The 22,802-nt window shown below is 37.8% G+C and overlaps 7 protein-coding genes across 7 annotated transcripts; 3 read left to right on the top strand and 4 right to left on the bottom strand.

The window, feature by feature from the left end:
- Window positions 1-1,494: 1,494 nt before the first annotated feature.
- On the top strand, window positions 1,495-2,878 carry GCK72_020197 (uncharacterized protein; the record flags this gene model as incomplete). Its single annotated transcript, XM_053733436.1, has 5 exons — window positions 1,495-1,735; window positions 1,788-1,958; window positions 2,012-2,118; window positions 2,165-2,573; window positions 2,622-2,878. 5 exons carry the CDS (start codon window positions 1,495-1,497, stop codon window positions 2,876-2,878), a joined length of 1,185 nt encoding a protein of 394 aa, XP_053582349.1.
- A 2,787-nt stretch (window positions 2,879-5,665) lies between these two features.
- GCK72_020196 (uncharacterized protein) lies at window positions 5,666-8,015 on the bottom strand (the record flags this gene model as incomplete). Its single annotated transcript, XM_003116685.2, has 9 exons — window positions 5,666-5,833; window positions 5,892-6,165; window positions 6,214-6,316; window positions 6,365-6,485; window positions 6,534-6,844; window positions 6,920-7,043; window positions 7,091-7,552; window positions 7,600-7,864; window positions 7,912-8,015. 9 exons carry the CDS (start codon window positions 8,013-8,015, stop codon window positions 5,666-5,668), a joined length of 1,932 nt encoding a protein of 643 aa, XP_003116733.2.
- A 4,247-nt stretch (window positions 8,016-12,262) lies between these two features.
- On the top strand, window positions 12,263-13,029 carry GCK72_020195 (uncharacterized protein; the record flags this gene model as incomplete). The annotated part of the gene is made up of 4 exons (XM_053733435.1): window positions 12,263-12,267; window positions 12,411-12,447; window positions 12,775-12,881; window positions 12,924-13,029. The coding sequence occupies 4 exons, from the start codon at window positions 12,263-12,265 to the stop codon at window positions 13,027-13,029; spliced, it is 255 nt and encodes an 84-aa protein (XP_053582348.1).
- Window positions 13,030-13,924: 895 nt separating this feature from the next.
- Window positions 13,925-15,956, top strand: GCK72_020194 (uncharacterized protein; the record flags this gene model as incomplete). Its single annotated transcript, XM_053733434.1, has 6 exons — window positions 13,925-14,017; window positions 14,211-14,548; window positions 14,595-14,839; window positions 14,888-15,396; window positions 15,448-15,722; window positions 15,773-15,956. The coding sequence occupies 6 exons, from the start codon at window positions 13,925-13,927 to the stop codon at window positions 15,954-15,956; spliced, it is 1,644 nt and encodes a 547-aa protein (XP_053582347.1).
- A 114-nt stretch (window positions 15,957-16,070) lies between these two features.
- GCK72_020193 (uncharacterized protein) lies at window positions 16,071-16,775 on the bottom strand (the record flags this gene model as incomplete). The annotated part of the gene is made up of 3 exons (XM_003116191.2): window positions 16,071-16,324; window positions 16,373-16,631; window positions 16,677-16,775. 3 exons carry the CDS (start codon window positions 16,773-16,775, stop codon window positions 16,071-16,073), a joined length of 612 nt encoding a protein of 203 aa, XP_003116239.2.
- A 623-nt stretch (window positions 16,776-17,398) lies between these two features.
- On the bottom strand, window positions 17,399-18,133 carry GCK72_020192 (uncharacterized protein; the record flags this gene model as incomplete). Its single annotated transcript, XM_053733433.1, has 3 exons — window positions 17,399-17,667; window positions 17,720-17,969; window positions 18,032-18,133. The coding sequence occupies 3 exons, from the start codon at window positions 18,131-18,133 to the stop codon at window positions 17,399-17,401; spliced, it is 621 nt and encodes a 206-aa protein (XP_053582346.1).
- Window positions 18,134-21,857: 3,724 nt separating this feature from the next.
- Window positions 21,858-22,690, bottom strand: GCK72_020191 (uncharacterized protein; the record flags this gene model as incomplete). Its single annotated transcript, XM_003115891.2, has 3 exons — window positions 21,858-22,243; window positions 22,288-22,549; window positions 22,592-22,690. 3 exons carry the CDS (start codon window positions 22,688-22,690, stop codon window positions 21,858-21,860), a joined length of 747 nt encoding a protein of 248 aa, XP_003115939.2.
- Between the last annotated feature and the right edge of the window lie 112 nt (window positions 22,691-22,802).

Below are 22,802 nucleotides of genomic sequence, written 5' to 3'. Positions count from 1 at the left end.
TAGGTTGTTCAATTTTTTGGTACATTATTGAATTCACTTATTGATTGAAGAACTCCACGAATTCTAGTTTTTTTCTAACTTTCCCTTCTTGATCAAATTCTGATGTCCGTATATTCGACTTGATTTAATTTTTTAATTTTATAAATTTCTCAAGAAGCGAAGCAATTTATCCCTTGAGAGAATTGAACTGAGTGACCTTCACAAATATTCCATTCCTCAACACGAAATCTTCTTTTTTTAAATCAGATATAAATCTCCATATCTCTCCTCTTCTAAGTTCAGTACCACGTTTTGAGAGAGATCGCTTCGGAGAGATATCGAAAATGAGCGCAAGGCATAAACCTGATGTGCGTTTTACTTCGTTCAAACAATATACAGTTGAAAGAATTCTGAAAAACGTGACAGTACGTTAATAAGCTCTGAACGATCAATGATACACGCGGAAAACGCGTGCAAGAGATCATAGATGATTGCATTATTATCTCATTAAATATGAATATGAACATCAGAGAAACCATTACTAGTAAACTGCAGATTTCTTTGTAATCGATTAGTTTCAAAAAATAGTTTATTGGGCTGATTAAATTTATATAGCTTAGTTCTGTGTTTGATCACGAACTCCTGAAGAAAAGCTTGATATTGCTATTGTAGCTTCGATGAGTCAGATATCGGTTTGAGCGGTGTTTCAACCTAATCTAACTATTGAACAAGAGAGCAGCCTAGATCAATCTATTAGAATTCGATTGCGTGATAGAATAAAAGCTCATTTTGTGTTATTCGTTTTGGCTCTATTCCAGTTTAGATGTCCTTTCAAAAGTTTAGACGTCCCAAAAAACGTTTAAACGTCTCATGAAATGTTTAGACGTCCCTTGAAATCCCAAAATACAGTTCTGAAGATTTAGACGTCCCAAAAAACATTTAGACGTCCCAAAAAATATTTAGACGTCCCATGAACTTTTTCCGTGGCTTTTAGTGTTGAAGGAACGTCTAAACATTTTTTGGGACGTTTAAATGTTTTTTGGGACGTCTAAATGTTTTTTGGCAACGTCTAATTATTTAAAACCAAATTTTTTAAAGCGATGTTGTTACAGTATTAACTTTATTGAAGCAATGGAAAACAAACAAGAATTACTGCATCGGAGGTCGATAAATGTTCCATTCATTATCACTTTCTAACCCAATCACATCAAAGCCAATAAAAGACAAATGTACCTTCCAAACACCCGAATAAAGTGCAAAAACTTGAAGATCGGGATCAATTATAAGTTGAGAATAGATAGAGATCTCCGTTCGAAAAATTGAATGCATTTTTGAGTACGCCCACTTTCGAAAAATCAACTGAAAGAAAATGTACTTTTTTACTATATGAACTGACCTGAAAAATCGCACCTTTATAAACCGGCAGGGCAGTCCAGAATTATTGTCATAAATCGCTTTATTCTCTCTTTTTAATATCGAATTTCCACTTCTTAAAATTCAATTTTTTAATTTAGAATGTGTTCTTTCGAGAATATGGACTTGTCTGACGACTCGTGCTACTCCACGTCTTCATCTGCTTCTTCTCCATCTTCGTTGACGTCTTCTGAAGAATGTGCAGTCTGTGGAAACGATGTAGTAAATAGCAGTCGATACGGAGCACCTGGCTGTCTCGGATGCATCGTTTTCTTTAGAAGAGCAATCGTGAGAAATGCAGTTTATAAATGTTTGAGAGATGGGAATTGCAATATCACCAATGGTAAGTTTGGGTATTCGGTTCAAATTATTAATGAAATTATTAATGCTTTCAGAATACCGCTGTGCCTGCCGATACTGTAGACTTCAGAAGTGTTTTACAGTTGGAATGAGACCGGAAGCTATCCAACGTCGTGATCTGGTGGGACCTCGCAGTCCAATCGATATCAAGGCTAACATCAGAAATTTGATAGATGTTCCAGGGAATACAGAAATTACACTTGATGGTTAGTTTTAACTTTTTTTTTAATTGAGTTGAACCAACATTTTTAAATTTCAGAAACAAAAGATGTTCTTCTGGAAAATTTGGTTCATCTTCAACGTGAGCAATCTTCAAAAGCTATCCAACACTTTGCCGATCACAATATTTTATGTGATTCTGAATCGGTAATCACCCCACAAAATAACCAATTCCTCAATTCTCATTTTTTAGAGTTCCCGCCGCGCGGAGTCCCACGATGTCAATATTATGCTGAAACTTTGCATAAACCAAGCATCCGAATGGGGACGACAGCTGAAACCTTTCAAACGACTATCGATTGATTTGAAGCAAAGTATTCTCGCAGAATACGGATTCGCTTTTCTTCTAGTCGACCAGGGATTCAAAACAGCAAAAGAAGCGAAAGATGGATTTTGGCTCCTCCAGAATAACACTTTTATGCATCCAAATTACTTTTTGGGATTGTCAGAGAACCACGAGATGGAGGACACAACAAATAAGAAAGCCGAGTATCACGAGAAATTTGTATCCGAACTCCTCAATAGTGTGGCTCGTCCATTCAGAGAGCTGGAAATTGATGAAATTGAGTGCGCCGCCTTGAAGACAGTTCTTCTCTTGACTCGTGAGTCATTCCGATTCCCTATCTCCTGTAACATCAATCATGTTTCAGCTTCATTCTCCATACGTGCAGTATACGCTGGTCAAGAAGGAAACGTGGCATCGGTTCATACTCAGTGTATGGAAGAACTCATGGAGCATTCTCTGAACAAGTTCCCGGATAGAGGGGAAGAGAGATTCGGAGAAATTATTCTTTTGATGAGTTCGATTCGATGTGGCATTAAGGAAATTTACAATCAAACTCGGGTCTCTGATGTTTACAATTTTACTGAATTCGATAATGTTGTCAAAGATATTTTGTTGTCTTGAAGAGCTTTGTTTTAGAACGAGACGGGTATCAAATTTTTTCGAATAACTAATTGTAATAAACCATTTTTGAAGATATAATTCTTATCCTAAAAAAGTCGTTTTAAATTTATTCAAACGACACAGAAAGTAACGTTTTGGCAAACAATAAAACACACACCATTCGATTTATTATTTTTATTTAGGAGCTTCATAAGTTACCGTGAGCACATAAAAGTATTCTGAATTTCCATACAGTCACTGGGATAGGTTCAAATAAAACCGAACTTGTAGTACTCTATTTAGAATTTGGAATCAAATTTTATATTACCGTTTTCACACTCATATACGGCATACCAGTCTACTACTTGATGACACTTGTTTACTGGTTAATTAAAGGGTGCCAGTCTATTTTTACAACAGGATTTGGAAATTTAAGGCAAAAAGTAGGATTTTTAAAGAAAAAATTTTTTCAGAGGCAAATGCGATTTTCGGGTTAAATTCTTCATACATACATTATACTGGATTATTGGTTCAGCACGATTTTTCAGCACAGATGATTCAACGAACCCCAATTATACCATCTGGAGTTACCACGTGTTACCACACAATAATTACGTCAGCATGATCCAGGACACTTCTTCATTTATTCAATTCTCCGAGATGATTCTTCGTTAAAATCTCCGTTAGTCGGTTACGGGCGACCACATCTCGACATACTTTTTCAAAAAATGGTTGTGACAGTTCAATAATTCGAATAAGTGCGAACTTTTTTGTGGTGTTTGAATTGATTTCATAATGAAGATAAAATTATCTGAAAGAATTCACAAGACAGGGGTGTCTCGAAGAATCAAAAAAAAAGCCTCCTCTTAGAAATTTTGTCAGTTCTTGGAAAACCAGAAAAAGAGAAAAGTGGAGAAATAAATATACTTTGGACAGCATTTCAGAGGTGGGGGACAGACATTTAGTATACTTTAATAGAGAGACGTGCATACATTTCCTATTTTTAAAGGAGGACTGAAGTCATATTTTTTTACTCATCCGTGATGCTTCAGATTCTTCAGATGACACGCTCCTATAGACATCCCGAGACTTTTAGATGCTTCAGAGAGAGGATCGACGTATATTGGTAGCTTCAGAAGGCGTCACGACGCTTCAAGATGCTCCAGAAACCGTCCAGAACCTATTAGACTCCCTGAAGGTTTTACTCAACCATTTCACTATTTTTCGTTCGAGAAACTTTACTTTACATTCTATGACTAACTTATTATTCCGAACTTTCTAAGTGTGAAGGAATTCAGTTCAAATCACTGACATTAAGAGTTGTATTTTTTGAAATCGATATCAAATCTACATATTTCTTTCTGAACTATTGCATAATCCAAATGTTCAACGCTTCTGATTCATTCCGTAATGAGTACACAGATGCATACTTCCGATAATAACTTTTTTTTGCAATTGATGTTCTCGTTTTTACGGTCAAAATCTGTCAGAATGCGGAGATCTTCAAAGATCTTATATCTCTTTTGAAAAGCAGAAAAAAATCAAGCAAACGACCGGTGAAACATCACGGTTATTTCGAGAAAATCAAAAAATCATTCCAGTACTTCGAAATGCAATGTTTCGAGTACTCATTGGGTATTTTACACCAATAGCGCAGATCTTATTCGAGCTGGGGGGACTCTGCTACGCTTTGAGATCTGTTTCTTTTCCACTTCGAAGTCAGCACCAAGACCGATTCTCGTATGGACTCCCTATATGGGTGAAGAACAAAGCGAAAAATATACGTGGTGGCCACCCATTACAATTAAACAAAATCATTGCATATCTGTTTGTAATAATCGAAGAGAATTGCCGGTGTCAAGAAAAACAAGGGTGATGTTAATACTAGACTTACAACGGGCCGCACCGGGCCGAAAAAAATACTCCCGTCCCGGAAGTTCAGAACTGAAAAATATTCAATTTTTTTAAAATTTTAAGACTGATTTTTTTAAAGTTTCAAAGGTTTTTAAAAAAGATACCCAAGAGAAAATATGGAAATTTAAAAAAATGCGGTGAAAAAAGTTCGAAAATTAAAATCCGTGCCGACCCGGAGTTTTGCAAGTCTGGTTAATGCTAGGGGTGGGTTAGTATCAGAAACTAAAGTTACAAATTCATGTTCTTGTCGAACAGCCAGTCAGTGTCTTTTGGGAAATTTCTGACGTATACCCGAAACTCATATGCAAGATTTTGAAAGCTGGAAATCGCTAATAAGATTCAAGAAACACAATGAATAAGACCACTTTTTTTCATTAAAAAGCCAGAATGGTTATTTTCATATCATTAGCTGCTTCAACAGCCTCATATCTAAAAATCTAAAAATTAACATATTAATGAGAGACTAATAACTTACTATTTATCAGACTGAGACTGGTATGAGTTCTGAACAGCGTGCATCGACTCGAGCAACAAACTCCGGAGAAGACAGTTCGAAATTATTGAACGTGGTAAAGGAAATTGTTTTTCAACCGTATTTCCAGGATTCGTTGTGAAATTGACATTCAAGGAAATCAGAGTTCCAAAATATCATCTGGCCAACATCGTTACAAAGTCACATTGGTGCTTTTATCAATGGCGTGGGCAAGATGAAAAAACAACACTGTGAATAGGTTTTGTCAGCTTTTTGAAAACCTGTAAACTCCTTTCACAACTTGTACCTGTGTCATCAATACAATAACTAATTACAAGCAAATATATTGTCCTGTCACGAAATAGAGTAAAAGAGAGAATTTCAAAGTATATACAGAAGATGTTTTACCTATATAAGTGAGATCAAAAACTGTTCATGATTTCTTGAGCTAATTTCGAAAATATTGGATCACAAAGTTCCAGTCCTGGACCAGTCAAATGAATCGAGTTGTCCACGTAGGTCAGTGTTGTATTCCTATCAAACGACAAGTATTTTCCTTTTTCAAGGAATGCTGGGCTCAAATCGTAGATCTGAAAATTGTAAATTTTTATAAGAAAAATGAGTATTTTTGTTCAAGTATTAACTCACTTTACACCTCTCACACTTGATCATTTTCAACCTCTCCACTGCATATTTTCTCTCTTCATCAGCTAGTTTTTGATTCAAATGAAGTTGTTCCAAGTCCTCAGGCTTCTGTATTGCGTATTGCAGAAAGTGGTTGATAAAGTTCAACTTGTATAACGGAAGAGATCCCAAAATATAAACTTTTTTTGAAAACTTCTCATAGTACTTAATGTTTTCGTTTATTTGCTGAACAATTGTATCATTTGTCTGGATTGGTATTTTGATGTAGTCCGAGAATCTGAAATCAAACCAATGAGATTAAAATCAAACACAATTTTGAGTAAACCTCGCAGTAATAAACAATACATCAGGTTTATATTTCTTCACTTGCTCCTTGAACAATTCCACCGTATACTCGGATAATGGATCCGAATAGATTCCGAATCCGGCTGAAAACTTCTATGTTGGGGTTCACAGTCACCGTAGTAGCACCTTACCAATAATTGATAAAAACCTGTAGTCCGAGAAGTTGTAATTGAATTGAGAGCGGATGTGCCCGTTGAGATTCTTGACATAACTGTTTCCTATATTCATTATCGAAATATTTCCTTTCCCGCGCTGAAAACAAATGATGTCTGAATTGACGAAATGAGAAACAAGACCAACCGGAAATTCGCAGAACTCATACCCACGGCTTGCTTGATCAGGATGTTTCATATCTGTGGTGACACATTTATCATTTTTATCTGGAACGCGAACCCAATAGTCTTGAAGGCCCTTATTGTTATCAATGATTGTTTGAAGCTCTGGTGGATAAGATCTTTCCCAGAATCCTGTGTGTTCTCTGACGCTATATTGCAAACCGGCGTTGGCTGCTATTAGAGAGAAGACAAGAGGAAATATGTATTTCCAGGAGAGCTTTAGGTATTGTTTTTCGTAAAGATGGTGTAGGAAGACTGATGAAAGGAGAGTGAGCACTGAAAAAATTATACGTGTAATCCGATGATTCAGGTTGGCAAAATTTTAATTAGGCGCTTGCTATTTGGACTCACATGTTACAAGAAGATCGCATTGGAAGTTTGTTTTGATAGCGAAAATTGAAAGGATTGGCCAATGAACGAGATACACAATGTAGGAAATATTGCCCATGTATATAAGCATGTCAGATTTGAGAAGCTGAAAACTATATTATTGAATATATATATTATTTAACACAGTCCCACCTTGTTGTCTCGAGATTCGGCTACAATCAAAGCGCCGGTAGCAAATGTAACTAATGGTCTCAACACTTGTTTATCGATACCGCTTGGGAAAATACACAAGAACAGTATTGAGAGAATAGTAGTCACAACATCTTCTTTTTCAATTATTGCTCGAACTTTTAGGTTCTCCACCTTCTCGGGAAGCTTCTTGACGAACACTTTGCTCCAAAACAGTGCACAAAAGCCTGCAGAAAACTGCCATAACCTGAGAGCCATGAAGTTGAATGCGAAATGAGCATTGATGAGGGAGAACGCAATTCCACCAATGATGCTGGTGAGGAAAACAGCAATCAGTTTTAAAATGTCACTTTTGAGAATTTGAAGAGCAAAGAAAATGAATGGAACAATGAGATAAAATTGCATTTCAACTCCCAGAGACCATAGATGAAGGAAGACATTTGGAGACTTCTCGTCGGCTAAGAACTGGAAAAATTGAGTTTTCATTGTAGATTTCTCATTCAGTCACTTACATGCTTGAAATAATCCGCCGAATCATGAATGAGAACTTGATTCGTTACCAAAAACAATGAAGCTATTGAATACCTCCAATTGATTCTCCACCAAAAGTCTCCCAAGAAAAGATGCACAAGTACCACAGATATAAATACAACAAGGAAGTAAAGAGGAAGAATTCTTTTAAATCTTCTGTAGTAAAATCCAGAAAAATCGGATAGCTTCTTTAGTTTGAATTTTGTCAAGTTTTTTGCCATGAGGTATCCTGAGATGACAAAGAATCTGGAACATTCACATTGTGCAGTTGCTCAGTTTTTCGAGCCACTTACATATCAACTCCAAGGAAGCCATTCACAAAAACTGATGGATAGAGGTGGTAAAGGAACACAAATATAATTGCAAGACCCCTCAAACTTTGAATATCTTGTCTCATCGTTCTGGAAGCGATTCCAGGAATTCAAATTCATTTTATATGCGAGATAAGGGGCAGAGATTGAAAAGTCTTCGTGATCATCTCCCGCCTTCTTGACCAATGGCAGCATGCCTCCTTGCAGAAAGCCGCTTGTCGCATACGGCATGCGCGCGTGAATAAACAGAGAATTTATATGAACTTTTGGCCTTTTTTAGGCGGCATAACGATAAATGTATGAAAAATTATGTTTTTAACTACGAAAACTACATACTGTGCCATACTGTGCAAAACTACATACTGGCCATAAAAATGTTTCATTTTATCTGACAACTTTCAAACACTCCGTACAATATTACTTGCACATAAAGAACGTAACATCATGACGACAAGAGATGTATCTTACTAAAAGTTAAAAGCAGGAAGCAGAAAATTGTGCTCACGAATACATGTAGACAATTCTCATAACTTTCTAATTCTATCACACTATTTAACGCTAGTGGACATTTCCCAAACTTTGCCGAGATTTCCTAGGCGAACCGCACAGAGATTGAATGGTTTTCACTTCACGAAGTATGGGCGGAGTCTGGTGAACCGTACCGAAGTTAATGACTTTGTGAAAAAGAAAAATTTTATACCGTGGTTTTGTCTTGAATGTTTTGAACTCACAAATTATTGAGCTTCAGAGATTTTTGAATATTTTTATGTGGTTACAAAATTGGTTTCATACAATGGTCATACTCTTTTCGCAATTATGATTTCTTGAGTTAGAATTTGGAACTCGGTAAAATGGAACTGTGACAAAATTCAATTCTAGTTCGAATGGAGAGGAGTTTGCATTCATGACTTTTTAGAAGAATTACAAAAAAGTTTCGTGGAGAAAATTCGACTAAACCACTTATTTCATGGAGATATAGTCTTTGTCTATTTAATAGTCAACAAAAAATAGAATAAAATTATATTAGATAACCCCAATATGCATTTTCAAAGCCAGAACTAGAGTTCCATTTTAAAACAGTTCTGTTTCTCCGAGTTCCAAAAGCGAGCAAAACAAATCAGCTTGTCAAAGTTTTCACAGACACCGTACCCTCACTTCCTCTAATCTCGTTTCTGTAAACAATGTAACATCTTAAGGCTTTGAAGCTGACCAAGATTCAAGGTGTAAGAACATACTTGCGAAAACTCGGCCCGGCCGTTGAAAAATATGCACAATTTTTTTCACAAAATTTGTTGACAATTTTTGAAATTTTCATTAAAATATTACACTACAGTTTTACTATTACATAGTAAAAAATTTTACTTTTTTGCAAAAAAATTTCTAAAAGTCGAAAAATTTCAATTTTTGTACTGAAACCCGGGCCAGGTCGGAAATTTTCAAATCGGTTCAGACTGACATGTCGCAAATATAGTCACAAACTATATGCGCAAGAACAGGTCACCCCGTTTTCCTGATTTCATCTCTTTAATGAAAGCCGGTATCTCTGCGTATTTGCTGACAAATCCTCTGTCAACATGTTCTATCATTCTTGGCTTTTTGGCCTTCCGCAAAAGATCAGTTGAAAAAGATGTATTCATTCACTTCGACCATGCTACATACATTTAGACACACCTTCGGCGGATTGTAGCCATCGCGCGCAAGCACGATTTTCTACGAGGGGTGACCATAGTTCGGATGAAAAGGAAGGGATCTGGTAGTTATTCGAACTTTTTACGTTTGGAGCACGTTTAGGGGGGAACGCAGGATAGCTATTTTTTACTATTGGTAGCCATGTTTACTATTGGTAGCCATGTTTTCCAAGTAAGAATTATTTATCATTATGAATATGTGTTCTTGCGATAAAATATTTTTTAAATTAATATCTTTTAAAAAAAATCAAACTTGATTCCAGTTTTTTACATCATACCTTAAAAACTGTAATAGATGCGCACCTAGTTGTGCCTGTTCGCAGCGGTATACATATCTCGGTTCTCAAAGGAAATATCAAAAAGTTGCTAAGACTAATTCTTCAGTTGAAAACATGTTCATATCTTTAAAAGCAACCGAGATTGGATGCTCCAAACTCGTGCCAGCGGGTGTTCCTCTATTACTAGTTTTACGGTATGTCCATTTTACCACGTTTATGGAATTCGCTATGTTCCTAAACTACTGATAAATATAACACAAATCACACTTTTTCTTCGTGATCATGCCTTCTCCGAATTATTCTTTGCTTATCTTCATATATCTCCTCTCTCTCCTTCTCTAGCTTTATTGAAATCTTGATCTCAATACATCAGATCAATTTTTCCTTTTCACGAGATAAAAGATATTATCTGCCAACGGCCATGAATATCTTCGAAAGGATTTGAAGCCCTCGCGGAGGTGCACGATTTGTAACGAATGTACGGAGGATTCAAAATACTTTTCAGATCTTTTTTCTCACAGAGTTGTAACTTGTTGATGAACATAAATAAAATTCATTTAAAACTTTTGAAGGTGACCATATCGGAATCGCCCTGCCCCAGAATCAGCTGCTGAACTCAAGTAGTTTGTATTAGTTGGAGCAGTACTGTGCCTCGAAAACAAAAAATTCCAATGAGAAACTTTGACTATGAACCTCCAATAAGGCTCATGAATGCATAGCATGACAACAGTATTCACTAATCCATGTAGAGAAAAAGTAATGACACAGAAATTATTAAGGGTTTGGATATGAATCTGAAGAAGGATAGCCTGACCAATATAAAACATTGGAGATAGTAGAATCAGAATAGGGGTTATGATCTATAAAACTTGTTTTTTGCTTCAATGAGACAATCGGAAAATTGTCAACCTGAATCAAAATCGCCCTCAAAAACTTCCTTTGTACTGCGATTGTGGTGCGAGATAAGCGTAACGTCATCGCACTTTTTTGAAGATTGGTGATCAGTAAATAACTGAACAAAAACTTTTCCGCTAGTACTGTAGCTCCTAATACAAGAACACTTTTGAAAATATATCCGACTTGGGAGTCTATCACAAATATTGAATTGAATTGAAATAATTGAGGGATATTGGGAAATTTCTGTAATATAACATCTTTATTTAAAAATAAATGTTGGTTCTTACGTTCTGCACAGTTTTCAGCGCTAACTCTTGATTCATAGGAGTCATGAAAAATTGAGAGAAAAATATTGGTCCCGTAAAATAGTTAATAAACAGGAATGGGATACGAACCCGACGCCAACACGTATTCTGTTTAAAAAGTAGATAGTATCGATTTTCCAATATTGAAACTATCGATACACCGAGACCTGAAAAATGTTTTCTTACTTGTTTTGAGCATTCAATTTCCGATAATAATTTACAATAAAATGCAGAATACAAAACATAGAACTGAAAGTTTGCTGGGAGTCCCAAGTACGAGAGCAATCCCATGGGATATACAGCAACAGCTGGCCACAACATAAACGGACGAAGCGAAATACTGTAGGTCAAATCTAGTAAAACACTCCATACCAACAAGTTGAGCATGCTCCATTTAATCGATTTCATCACTGGCGGAGTTTTGAATAAAATACAATAGGCACCGAAAAGGTGAATTGGAATTTCAATGAAAATAATTATGTTATAGAATGTCGAAAGAAAATCTGGAGTATTGAAGTAATTCATTCTTTTTTCTCGTTATGAAAATTCGAAAACTGAAATTTTAAGACGTGTTATTCTTGGTGACTAATTACTTCTTTTTTGTCGACGTAGACACATCATTAGTCTTTGAAAAAGCAGGTAACTAGGAAGTTTGAAAAAAAAAGGCAAAGCGCATGTTTTTACAGTAAGCTAAATACAAAGTTTTTCGAAAAAATGAAACGTGACAAAAAACTTTATCTCATTATTTCTTTATGATCTTCTTAGCCGTAGTCAAAAATTATGAAACCCAATGTTAACATTTCTCTGAGTATTGACTGTACATAGAGAATTCCGATGCCTCAAATTTTTCTGAATGTTCGGTATTTCCTGCTTCACGGGTCTCTTTGATCGTATTGAAAATAATCGGATACAGAAGTTTCGGTATGGAGTATGGATATAAAGCATGATAATAGTTGACAGAAATCCATGTAGAGATATAGTAATGGTGAGGAAGTTGTTCATAACTTGATTGTAAATGTTGAAAATTATAGCTGGTCCAAAATAAAAAAAGAGGTATGACAAGAACTGATAAGGGAGTTGCAATCTGAATTGATTTTATTTAAGGAAATATTTGTTCATGAAAAAGGATTACCTGGATCAATATGCTCTCAAAAACCTTCTCTGGATGTCGTAGGTTCTTTTGGATATCATAGTTTTTCTGGCACTTTTCTCAAGATTGATAACTATCAGATAGCCAAATACAAATATCTCATTTATAATTATAATTTCAAACAAAATGATTCCACCATAAGTTAAAAACGAATCCAATTCAGTTATGAAGATGTTGCTTTCAAGTACAAAAGCAGGAAGGTTGGTGATTTTCTAGAATCAATTAAAATTGGTATGCAAAAGATAAGTTTTTGTTTCACCTTGTGTAACTCTTGTATCGCCCATGTCTTACTCGGAGTGAAGCAAAATGGAAAAATAAAATAAGTGAGGCTCACTGAGTAATTAAAAATGAAAAAAGGAACTCGAAAAACCCGCCACCATCGATTTTTTCCATACAATATAAAGTACCGATATTCCACAAGTGAAACAATTGAGACGTTAACCGCTGGAAACTCTCCTATTTTCGGATTACAATTCTCCAACACTCACCTGAAAATAACGCGGTGCACAAATAATACTGGATCTCAGCTCTCACTCCGAACTGACTCAGCACACCCATCTAGCAAAAGCCGGAACAAGGACGAATGGGCAAGTCAGAAAACTCATGGTCAAGTCAAAGCATACCGTCCAAAAGAGTAAGTTTAGCATACTAAATTTGACAGATTTCATAGATTCAGGAATTTGAAACAGGATACAATAGACACCAAACCATTGAACGGGGACTTCGATAAAAGTGATAAAGCTGAATGCTCGAGAAAGAAAATCTGGACTTGCCAGGTATGAGGTATTCATTAATCAGACAAAAAAAGAATGATAAGGAAATGATATGTCTTGAATAATATTTGAATGACCCAACTCAAAACATTTATGTGGTAGACAATACGTATTTTGTATATCATTAGCGAACTTTTATATATTTCTTTTTGTTCGAAAAACAGCACAACTTTCTAACTTTGTTGTGCCAGCAGTCTGATGTGATTCATGTTTTTACAGGGAGCTTGTCTGCTTCGAAATGTAATACAACTTTTATCAAATTGTCGAATTGGTGCGTCGTGGTTTTTGATTCGATAATCGAACCAAGGAACGATCGGAATAACACACTACATTAGTACCTCTTTCTTCGAGACAACTATTTTCCTGATTTGATCGCAATGATGCCTTTCTTATCAACCACGTGGAAGACATGCTTTCCCAAATTCCAACATAAATTTCAAACTGTATGAAGTCGTCAAAGATTCCAAATGTTATTTTTTGATCAAGAGATTTTACCATTTTTCTAACTTTTGTGAGTGGCTCTATATTTATGTTCAATCGAAATTTGCCATTTTTCACACTTTTCCAGTTTTTCCAAAAATAAAGAAGCAGAGTTCAAATTAATTGCATGCAGCATTTCGGAGTTCACAAGTGTATATTTTTGCCATTCTGAAAACTACTTGAAGTTTTTGTGAGCTAGTCAATAAGCACAAATGGCTCTATATTTATGTCTAGCAGTGTAGTGTCTCTAGTCTTTGATGGCTACAAGGAGAACACACACTTGGCTGTTTTTTCATCCCTTTCATCGCTTATCAAATCTTATTTGCCCGTGAAGGTTTCTTATCAACCACGCGGGTCACACGATGAGGACAAGAGGGTATAAAAAGAGACGAACTGTGGTTATATATTAATACAGAAGACAACGATGGGAGGACACTTGTCGCATTTGGAGAGAGAAGTACACCCGGAGAAGTTGGATGCGTCGTGTGGTCCGATCAGAGGGAATATTTATAAACATGTGAGTTGTTGTTTTCGGTTTAAGCCTGTTGATTACTATTACCGGTTTTGAAAAACTAAGAAACCAGAAAGGTTTTCAATATTTTTCTCAGTTAATTAGTGGTCAGAGACGGGGGAAGAGAAACAAAATCGATTGATTGATACCGCAGATTAAACCGGCAATTGCGAATTGATCTCATATTTTTCATTTTCAGGACGACAAAATCGTGGATGGCTATCTTGGAATCCCTTATGCGAAGCCTCCCGTTGGAGAGCTTCGATTCAAGAAACCAGTACCTGCTGGTGTCTGGACAGAGACCAAAGATTGCACGAAATACGGTCCAAGATGTCCACAGTCCGGTGCATTTCCAGAAATGATTAAATTCGAAAAACCAGATATTCCTGATGAGGCTAACTGTCTTACTCTGAATGTGTTCGCTCCACGCTGGGAATCCCAGGAGTTTGGAAACAAGCGGCCAGTTATGATTTATGTTCACGGCGGAGGTTTTGAGTTGTCCGCTTCAAGAGATTACTGTGACTATTCGGTGTCTGGGTAACTGCTTTTATCAAATGTACCTGAGCTAATATCCTAGTTTTAGAACACTCCCATTGAAAGATGTGATCATGGTAACCATCAACTATCGAGTTGGAATTCTTGGCTTCTTCACTACTGGAGATGACGAATGCCGTGGAAATTTTGGGCTTTGGGATCAGACATTGGCCCTGAAATGGGTTCAGAGACATATATCGTCTTTTGGTGGTGACCCAAATAATGTGACTGTTTTTGGACAGAGTGCAGGAGGAGTTAGTGTGGATCTGCTGTCATTGAGTCCCCACTCAAGAGGTGAGATTTGGGAACTTTTGGAAACAGAATCAAGTTATAATATTTCAGATCTCTTCCACAAAGTGGTTCCAATGTCTGGAAATGCTCTCACTGAGTTCGCTTGCAGAACACCTAAAAATGAAGCCAAAGCATGCATTGAGTACCTTCGCCATATAGGTTACACTGGGTCTAAAGACTCCAAAGAAATTCTGAATTGGCTGAAGAACAAGCCAATTGAAGAGATGGATAAACTGAGTGGATACCAACTCCCAATCACTGGATACTTCATCTATCAACCAAATTTGGATGGAGATTTTCTTCCGAAACCATTGGATGAGCTCAGGAAAGAAGCGCCAAAGAAATCTGGGATGGTTGGAGTGGCTGAGCACGAGGGACTCTTTTTCTCACTTACTGGTGACCCGAGGCCTGCAGATGTGATTCTCACGGAAATGATTTGGGCGTCGTATAAAGAAGATACAGGAGAGAAGTTCGAGGAAACGAGGAAAAGAGTTTATGAGTTTTATACTAAAGGAGTGAAACACGGTGATGAGAAGAAGATGAAGGAGAGACTAGTTGATGTATGTTTTGTTCAGCACTATCAGTCTCTGACCTTATTTTTCAAATTTCAGTTCCTTGGAGATACCATCTTCAATGGAGGTGCAATTGCCACAGCTCAAGCAAGTTTAAAGTACGGTAACAATGTTTGGCTCTACGTGTTTGACTACGTGAACCCCTCCGGATTTGGTGGTCTTGAAGAGATGATGCCATTTGTTGGGCCAACTCATTGCACAGATCTCCGTTATGTTCTCGGAGAAGGACTATACAGTGAATTCAAGCCAGATGAGGCGGATTGGAAGATGATTGACAAAATGACAACAATGTATACAAATTTTGCAAAATATGGGTAAGTCATTAAAAAGAAATTCAAACTGTTCCACAACAGATGGTTTTCAGCAATCCAAATGGAAAAGGTCCCGTGGAATGGGAACCATACAGTTTGGAGACTCCTGAACGCCACTACCGTATCGGATACCCACGTGGTGAGATGAGAGATGAATACCACAAAGGGAGATGGGCATTTATGAAAGAAATTAGAGATAGCAACAAGATTTTGGAGGAAGTTATTTATGGAAGATGAGGACTGATGTATAATATTGCATTTTCCCCTAGATACTAATAAAATTTGAACTATTTTATCCAACTTCCACGATTTATTCTACTCATTAAAATAGATTGTTTACTATATATGTATTTATCTTCCGCTACATGGATTCGGAGTCGGAATTGAGCATCTGTTACATGTTCTACGGCAGTTCTTATTCACGAACTCTTGCATTCCAATCGCATTACAAATCGAGATATCATTATCACAACCAACCACCGCATCGATACATCCGTTGAGGTCACAGAACCCACATACCGCTGGACAATCGTCGGCAAGGATCTGGCGCCACGTCACTGATTGACACATGGCTCTGGTTACTGTAGCACAATTGATGCGAGGAACTGAAAGCAATAAACTATACGAAGGTCCATTAAATGCAAAACAATTACATTGAAGGTTTTTGCAACTGTACGCAGTGGTCTGACAACACAGTCCGCAGGTCTTCGGACAATGGGTGATTGCTGCAGACTTGGCATCGTTATTGACTGGGGATGGAGTGGCAGTTCCAAGAGTATAACATAAAAGTGGTCTTTCTTCGTTTCCATTTTCTGTTGGGTAATTTGGATAAGACCGTGTTGGGTAGGCAGCTTCACAATATCTATCAGATAGAACATTCTGGCAAGCAACAGCTGATGGTGTCCACACGAACTGCAATTATTCGTCTCAATTTTGAAATTTCTTTGAATAACTTACACTAGTTCCATTGTAAGCAGTACAATTAAAGTCTCCGGAAATTATAGCTTGGGTAGCCGGGACCAATAGTGAGAGAAGTACTGAAAACAACGCAAGCATTATCAGAAGTCTGAAAAACTGTTACTTACGGTCTGCTTTTAAAGTATTACAGATCCGTCTCCATCTGTTTGTTCAGATGGTTAGTTTTGCGGGTTATTCGGTGCCAAGTTTTGAGAGATTGTTTTAAGGGATATCGGATAAACAACTAAATAAATTGCATTAGAAGTATCGTAATTTTGTTGACGGGGTTTATGATCGAACGGATGAAACCAATGAGAGTTTGTACAGCTGAACAAGCACCAGAGGTGAGGCTATGTTGGATATCAAAAGTTTGTAAATCGCACGACGTTTGTTCATTTCGAGTTATTCTTTTTTATTTTGAAGCAAGGCCATATTTGTTGTCTTTTTTTCAATATCAGATCATTAATTTCCTCCTTTTGCTTTTCTATCAATTGTTTTGGAGCAAAATAGCATAAGAATTATCAAAAACCAGATCGGATAGGGATGCGCACTGTTACAGTATGTGCACATAGTCGTATACGCTTCATTAAATTCGTATTAAAAACATAAACTTCTGAATTTGAAAAAGTTCATGTACCAACAAAAAAAATAATCAAAACCTTTATTCAACATCTCTTCTTACTTCAACTACAGTAATCAGACTTTCATATAACATAAATAGATCATTTCCCAATTGATGGTTTCGAAGTTGTGGAAGTATTCTGATTGAAACATCTATTACAAGTCTTCCTGCAGTATTTATTCACGAAATCTTCCATGCGAGGGTTCGTGCAGACTTCTGGAGCATTCGCACAGTCTGGATTCAAATCGTTGCAGAGGTCTGTATTGTCTGGGCATAATCCACATGTAGACGCGCAATCATCGGCAAGTATGTCACGCCAGTTTGGCGACTCACACTGGAGTTTTGTGATGGTGTGACAGGGAAGGCGTTCTGGAATATGGAATAGGATAATTGGATGAGAGAGGTGTTATTACTTTCTTACGATTCTTATTTTGACAATTGAATTTGGGAGTCTCACAACAGTATCCACAAGTTTTGGGACAGTAAGCAATCGCCACTGTTTTAGCATCTCCATTTGCAGGAGCTGATGAAATTCCGGGAGTGTAACACTGAATAGGACGGCTAGCATTTGATCCTTCTTCTGGATAACCATTCACACTGGGATAATAGAGTTCACAGAGATAATCAGAGAGAACATTTGAACAGGAAACCGCTCTCCATGTGTAAATATACTGAAATTTTCAGTCAGACCACTAGAAAATCTTTGAAAAAAATAAAGAGATTAAATACTTACACCACTACTTGGAGAGTATGTAGAGCAATTCAAATCGTGAGTGATTTGTGCGTTGGTAAAAGTCAGAAATAATTGAAAAGTGCAGAAAAGTTGGAGCAGCATTATGAAACAATGTCAACTTTGAAAGAAAAGGCACAGTTTTATACAGAGGTTGAGACTTTCGGGATCAAACCTCGGTTTAGTTAGTTCAGGTGTGAATCCTGTGGGTGTAAAGCTCGATGTGTCAATACAGAGATGAGGGAAATTATCATATGAAAAGTAACTAAACTTTTTTTCCTAGTTCAGCAAATTAGGAAAATAAGAACGGAAGATATAAGGAGAGTTTTTCTAAATAGACAAAAGATGTACATTTTGTTATATGATTTAAGATGTTTGGAATGTGAAGTCTATGAAAATGTTTCTTGAATTTATGTATAAGTTGTTTGACAGCAAGTCAATTGGCTCTAACCTCTTTGAAACACCCGGATTGGGCTGAATGTTTGGTCTTTCTTGAAATGCTATTCTAATATTGACCACTTCTTACATTTCCAGCACAGAATAGGTCCGAAGCCAGAGGTTTTCAAAATGCTGCAAAACTGAGAAAAAAAGGTTTTTTTAAACTTCCGACTGACCCGTCTTTAGGAGGAATTTTATTTCAATTATTTTCAAATTTGATTAAGTTTATTATCGCCGGAGGCTGAGAAATGCATTCAATCTTTCGAAAAATATACTAAACTATCATGAAGAAAGTATGGAATAACGAGTAAATTGGGAATTTTTTTCTCATGAAAAATAAAAAAGTATTGAAAAAAAATTTCCTTCAAAAATTTGCCAATGGCGGAAAAATGGTACGGTCCTTCGGAATGTAAACTTTTGTTTTCTGGAACCCGGTATCTTTACTATTAACAAACACCAGATTCTGTATGTTTGTGTGTGTGTCGCCGATCCTACAGCCCTTCCTACTGGACCGATTTTCTTCGAAGTTGGACCAAAAGATCAGAAATTTCCCCCGCATGATGCCCGTCTTTTTCTTTTTTCAAAATTCTCAAAATGACGCCTTCTGAGCCAAAAACACTGATAAAGCATAGGGGAATGAACACGGGAAAGTGGCGTGAAACTGTCGACCGAAGGGTCGCCATTTCTTTCATTTCTTCAGCCTGCATTTTCCGTGGCCGCATGGTAAGGGTTGACGTGTCGCCGCGTCCGATCTGGCAAGTTAAGCAACGTTGACTGCAGTTAGTTTTAAGTTCGATCCCGCGTGCCGAGAAAATTTTTTTGATTTTTTTCGTTGATAGATTGGGAAAATATAGAGGTTTCCGAACGTGCAGCCTGTTTCCAGCGAGAACTACGGCACAAAGAAATACGGACCGTTCTCCAAAAGGGACTATGAGAAAGATGTGCTGTTATCATCTGATTCAGAAAAATAGAGATTTCCAACCGTGTCGTTTGTTTCCAGATTGATATCAGAAAAAGAAACGGCAATTTTCTGGACACAGGTGAAGGAAGATGGGATTCATTTTGGATACATATGGGTGCTCATTTAAAAGAAAGTGTTAATAGCCGTTTTGGCTATTAGCTGGGCATAGTTCCTGCAACTGCGCTCCACTGAAACGCCCTTGATAAATGTATGTTTTTCTCTAAGACTCGCAATTTCAAACACTTTTTTGGGTTCCGGTAGAGCGAGGTTATAAGAAGCGTGCGGTGCTAATAGCATTTACATTCTTCTTACCACTGTTTTTGCTCCGCTTATTTTGTTCGTGTAAAATATAGAGATTAGCGGAAGTTGCGTGTAGTCCCGACATGGAACCACGTGAAACCCGTGTTTTCAAATAGCTGATAGTTATTATTTTCTTTTTCCCGTCATGGCGTCACTCTCTCCAACTACTACTGTTCCCGCCGACAATTCACAGAATGCTTATGGTGCTGCTTTTTTTTGTTCCCGGTGATACCACCTCCACCTCGGACGCTGTACGACGGTTTCGAGATTGTCTGGGTATCAGGTCAAAGGATCAAAGTCAAATGGGTATAGAAGAAGAGAATCGGATGGTAGCGTGGAGCTCGGAGGAATTAATGGGCTAGAGGACACTCAACTCATGACACAAGAATCGGTGAAGAAAAACGACAAAAAGACTGCTATCCGAAATCAAGATTGTCAGAATTCCATAGCAAATGTTGTTGACATGTCAACAGAATTCAGATGTGAGCGGTCGAGGGCACTCAGCTGATGGAGTCTGTGAAAAACATCGACAAAAAGGAGACTTCGGGCCGTGCTATCCGGCATCCAAGATAGTCAGGATCTTTACTATCTTTGAGGTTTAAAATCGTGGCTGATGGTATCAGTCCGACGATCTCCACAGTCTGACACTGAGCAGTCGAGAAATATCAGAACCAATACCAAACAAATGGAAATCAGCAGGAAAAATGAGTTCGAAGATCAAACGAGATCTAGACGGGCTTTAATGATTTCCCGGGCAGCTGCCAGACGACCAGAAGAGCTTATGATGTGACGGCAAGAAGAACAAGAGCCAACACCACCAGAGCGTGCGTAACTCAAGCGAAACAGTCAGGCAGACCACATCGAGTTTGAAAATCGACACGTAAGGGAGCTATTCTCGGAGTGGTTGGTACTGATGCACAACCAGATCCTCACTACATCAGAAGCATGGATCCAGTTTGTTCATATTACGAGGCACTACATTTCAAATCCAAGTTCGAATTTCAAATGAAGAAGGTCGGTTCTTTGCTGCATCAAATCTGGCAAGTTGGGCAACGTTGACTGTAGTCAGTTGGTTCGGCTCTATTCCAGTTTAGATGTCCATTGAAAACTTGAACGTCCCAAAAAACATTTAGACGTCCCTTAAAACACTTAGACGTCCCTTGAAACACTTAGACGTCCTTTGAAACATTTAAACGTCCTTTCGGATCCAAAATATGTACAAAATTGTTTAAACGTCCCAAAAAACATTTAGACGTCCCAAAAAATGTTTAGACGTCCCATTAAATATTGAGGCGTCCTTTGAAGCCCAAAAATTTCGTTTTAAATAATTAGACGTCCCAAAAAACATTTAAACGCCCCAAAAAATGTTTAGACGTCCCTTCAACAATAAAGCCACTGAATAGTTTTGAATAGGTCTAAATATTTTGTGGGACGTCTAAATGTTTTTTGGGACGTTTAAATCTTCAGAACTATATTTTGGGATTTCAAGGGACGTCTAAACATTTTATGGGACGTTTAAACGTTTTTTGGGACGTCTAAACTTTTGAAAGGACGTTTTAAAAAAATTAGAGTTTGAAAGGACGTTTAAGTGTTTCAAGGGACGTCTAAGTGTTTTAAGGGACGTTTGAGTTTTTAAAGGCCATCTAAATAGAGCCGTTGGTTCGAACCCATGTAGACACGCGAAAGATTTTTTCTTATCGCCAGATTTAAAACAAATAGAGGAGTAAGGGATCGAAATCGCATCAGAAAAACATAGATTTTACATTATTCAGAAGTTGGAGAGACTTCGGAAACCTCAATAGTCTGAACCGTTTGGGAAGCGCCGCAGGCGCTGTAACCCCTGGAAGGGTGGTGTAGAAAAGGAGGTTTAGTCGCCGTTAGGCGACGTGAACCGACTGGTTATGAACAATCTTGGAAAAACCGGAATCCGAAAAACTCGAAATTCTTTCTGTATGATTGGCACCTGTATCATGTTTTTTCTTTTTTCAAACAAAGAATGTTTCTGCGGAAAAGCTTTATTAAGTTGGTCAGACTCAAACGAACAATTCCTGAATGATTATCATTGCATCATCTTTCGTCGTCAACCCGTCGTGTATAGTCTTGTCTAGATAGTCCGGAGACAATATTTGTTTAGCAGAGTCTGCAGCTGGTAGCACAGTAGGCTCTTCTTTGAATCGCAGTGTAGAAAGTGTTGGTGCAGAACCCATTGGCAGCCCAGGCGGTGCAGCTGGAGGAGCTATCAGCGATGTATGAGGAGCAGGCACCACCAGATATTGAGCTGACTGTGGTGGATGAAGGGCATCTTTGACAGGTCTTCTGACAGTTTTCATTAACAAATGTTTGCGTTCTGGAGTCGGTGCAGATGGAAATGTCATTGGCGCAGTTCAGGATAGCGTCGACACAACCACCATCGTTGCAGAATCCGCAAGCGGATGGGCAATCCGCGGCAATAATTGTTCTCCAGACTTGTGACAAACACTGGGATGCGGTGATGGTGGCGCAGTTCAAACGTGGGACTGAATTATCGATTTTTTAAAAGTTATATTAGGGATGAACTTACATTGAACATTCGCACAATTGTAGGCGCTTGTTTGACAACACAATCCACAAGTTTTCGGGCAGTTAGCCAATGCAGCTGTCTTCATGTCTTGAACGATTGCAGCAGGAGTGGCAGCAGCAGATGTGTAGCATGGACGTGGTCTTTCAGCATTGTTGTTTGGCATCGGGTACCCATCAGCTGCAAGGGCTACTGGGTAGAGAACAGCACATGATGCATCGGAGATGGTATTTGTGCAGGCAGTAGCAGCCGGTGTGTAGACGAACTGAATTGAGAAGTTATTACCGTATTTTTAATAACTACTTACTGCTGTTCCGTTGTAACTTGTGCAATTCAAGTCTCCGGATATAATAGCAGTGGTTTCAGGGGCCAGGAGAGCAAGAAGAATTGAAACAAATGCAATCATGATGCTGGATCGAGCTACAACTCACTGCTGAAGCTGAGCCGGAAAGTGAAGATTCCTTCGATCGGACCTCTTTTTATACCCGAGTTGAGGTCAAAAACTATCATGGCAGAAT

This window comes from Caenorhabditis remanei, chromosome V (genome assembly GCF_010183535.1).
Source record: "Caenorhabditis remanei strain PX506 chromosome V, whole genome shotgun sequence".
Classification (NCBI taxonomy): Eukaryota; Metazoa; Nematoda; class Chromadorea; order Rhabditida; family Rhabditidae; genus Caenorhabditis; species Caenorhabditis remanei.
Note: the sequence above shows the minus strand (reverse complement) of the source record. Positions and strands in the feature narration are given on the sequence as shown.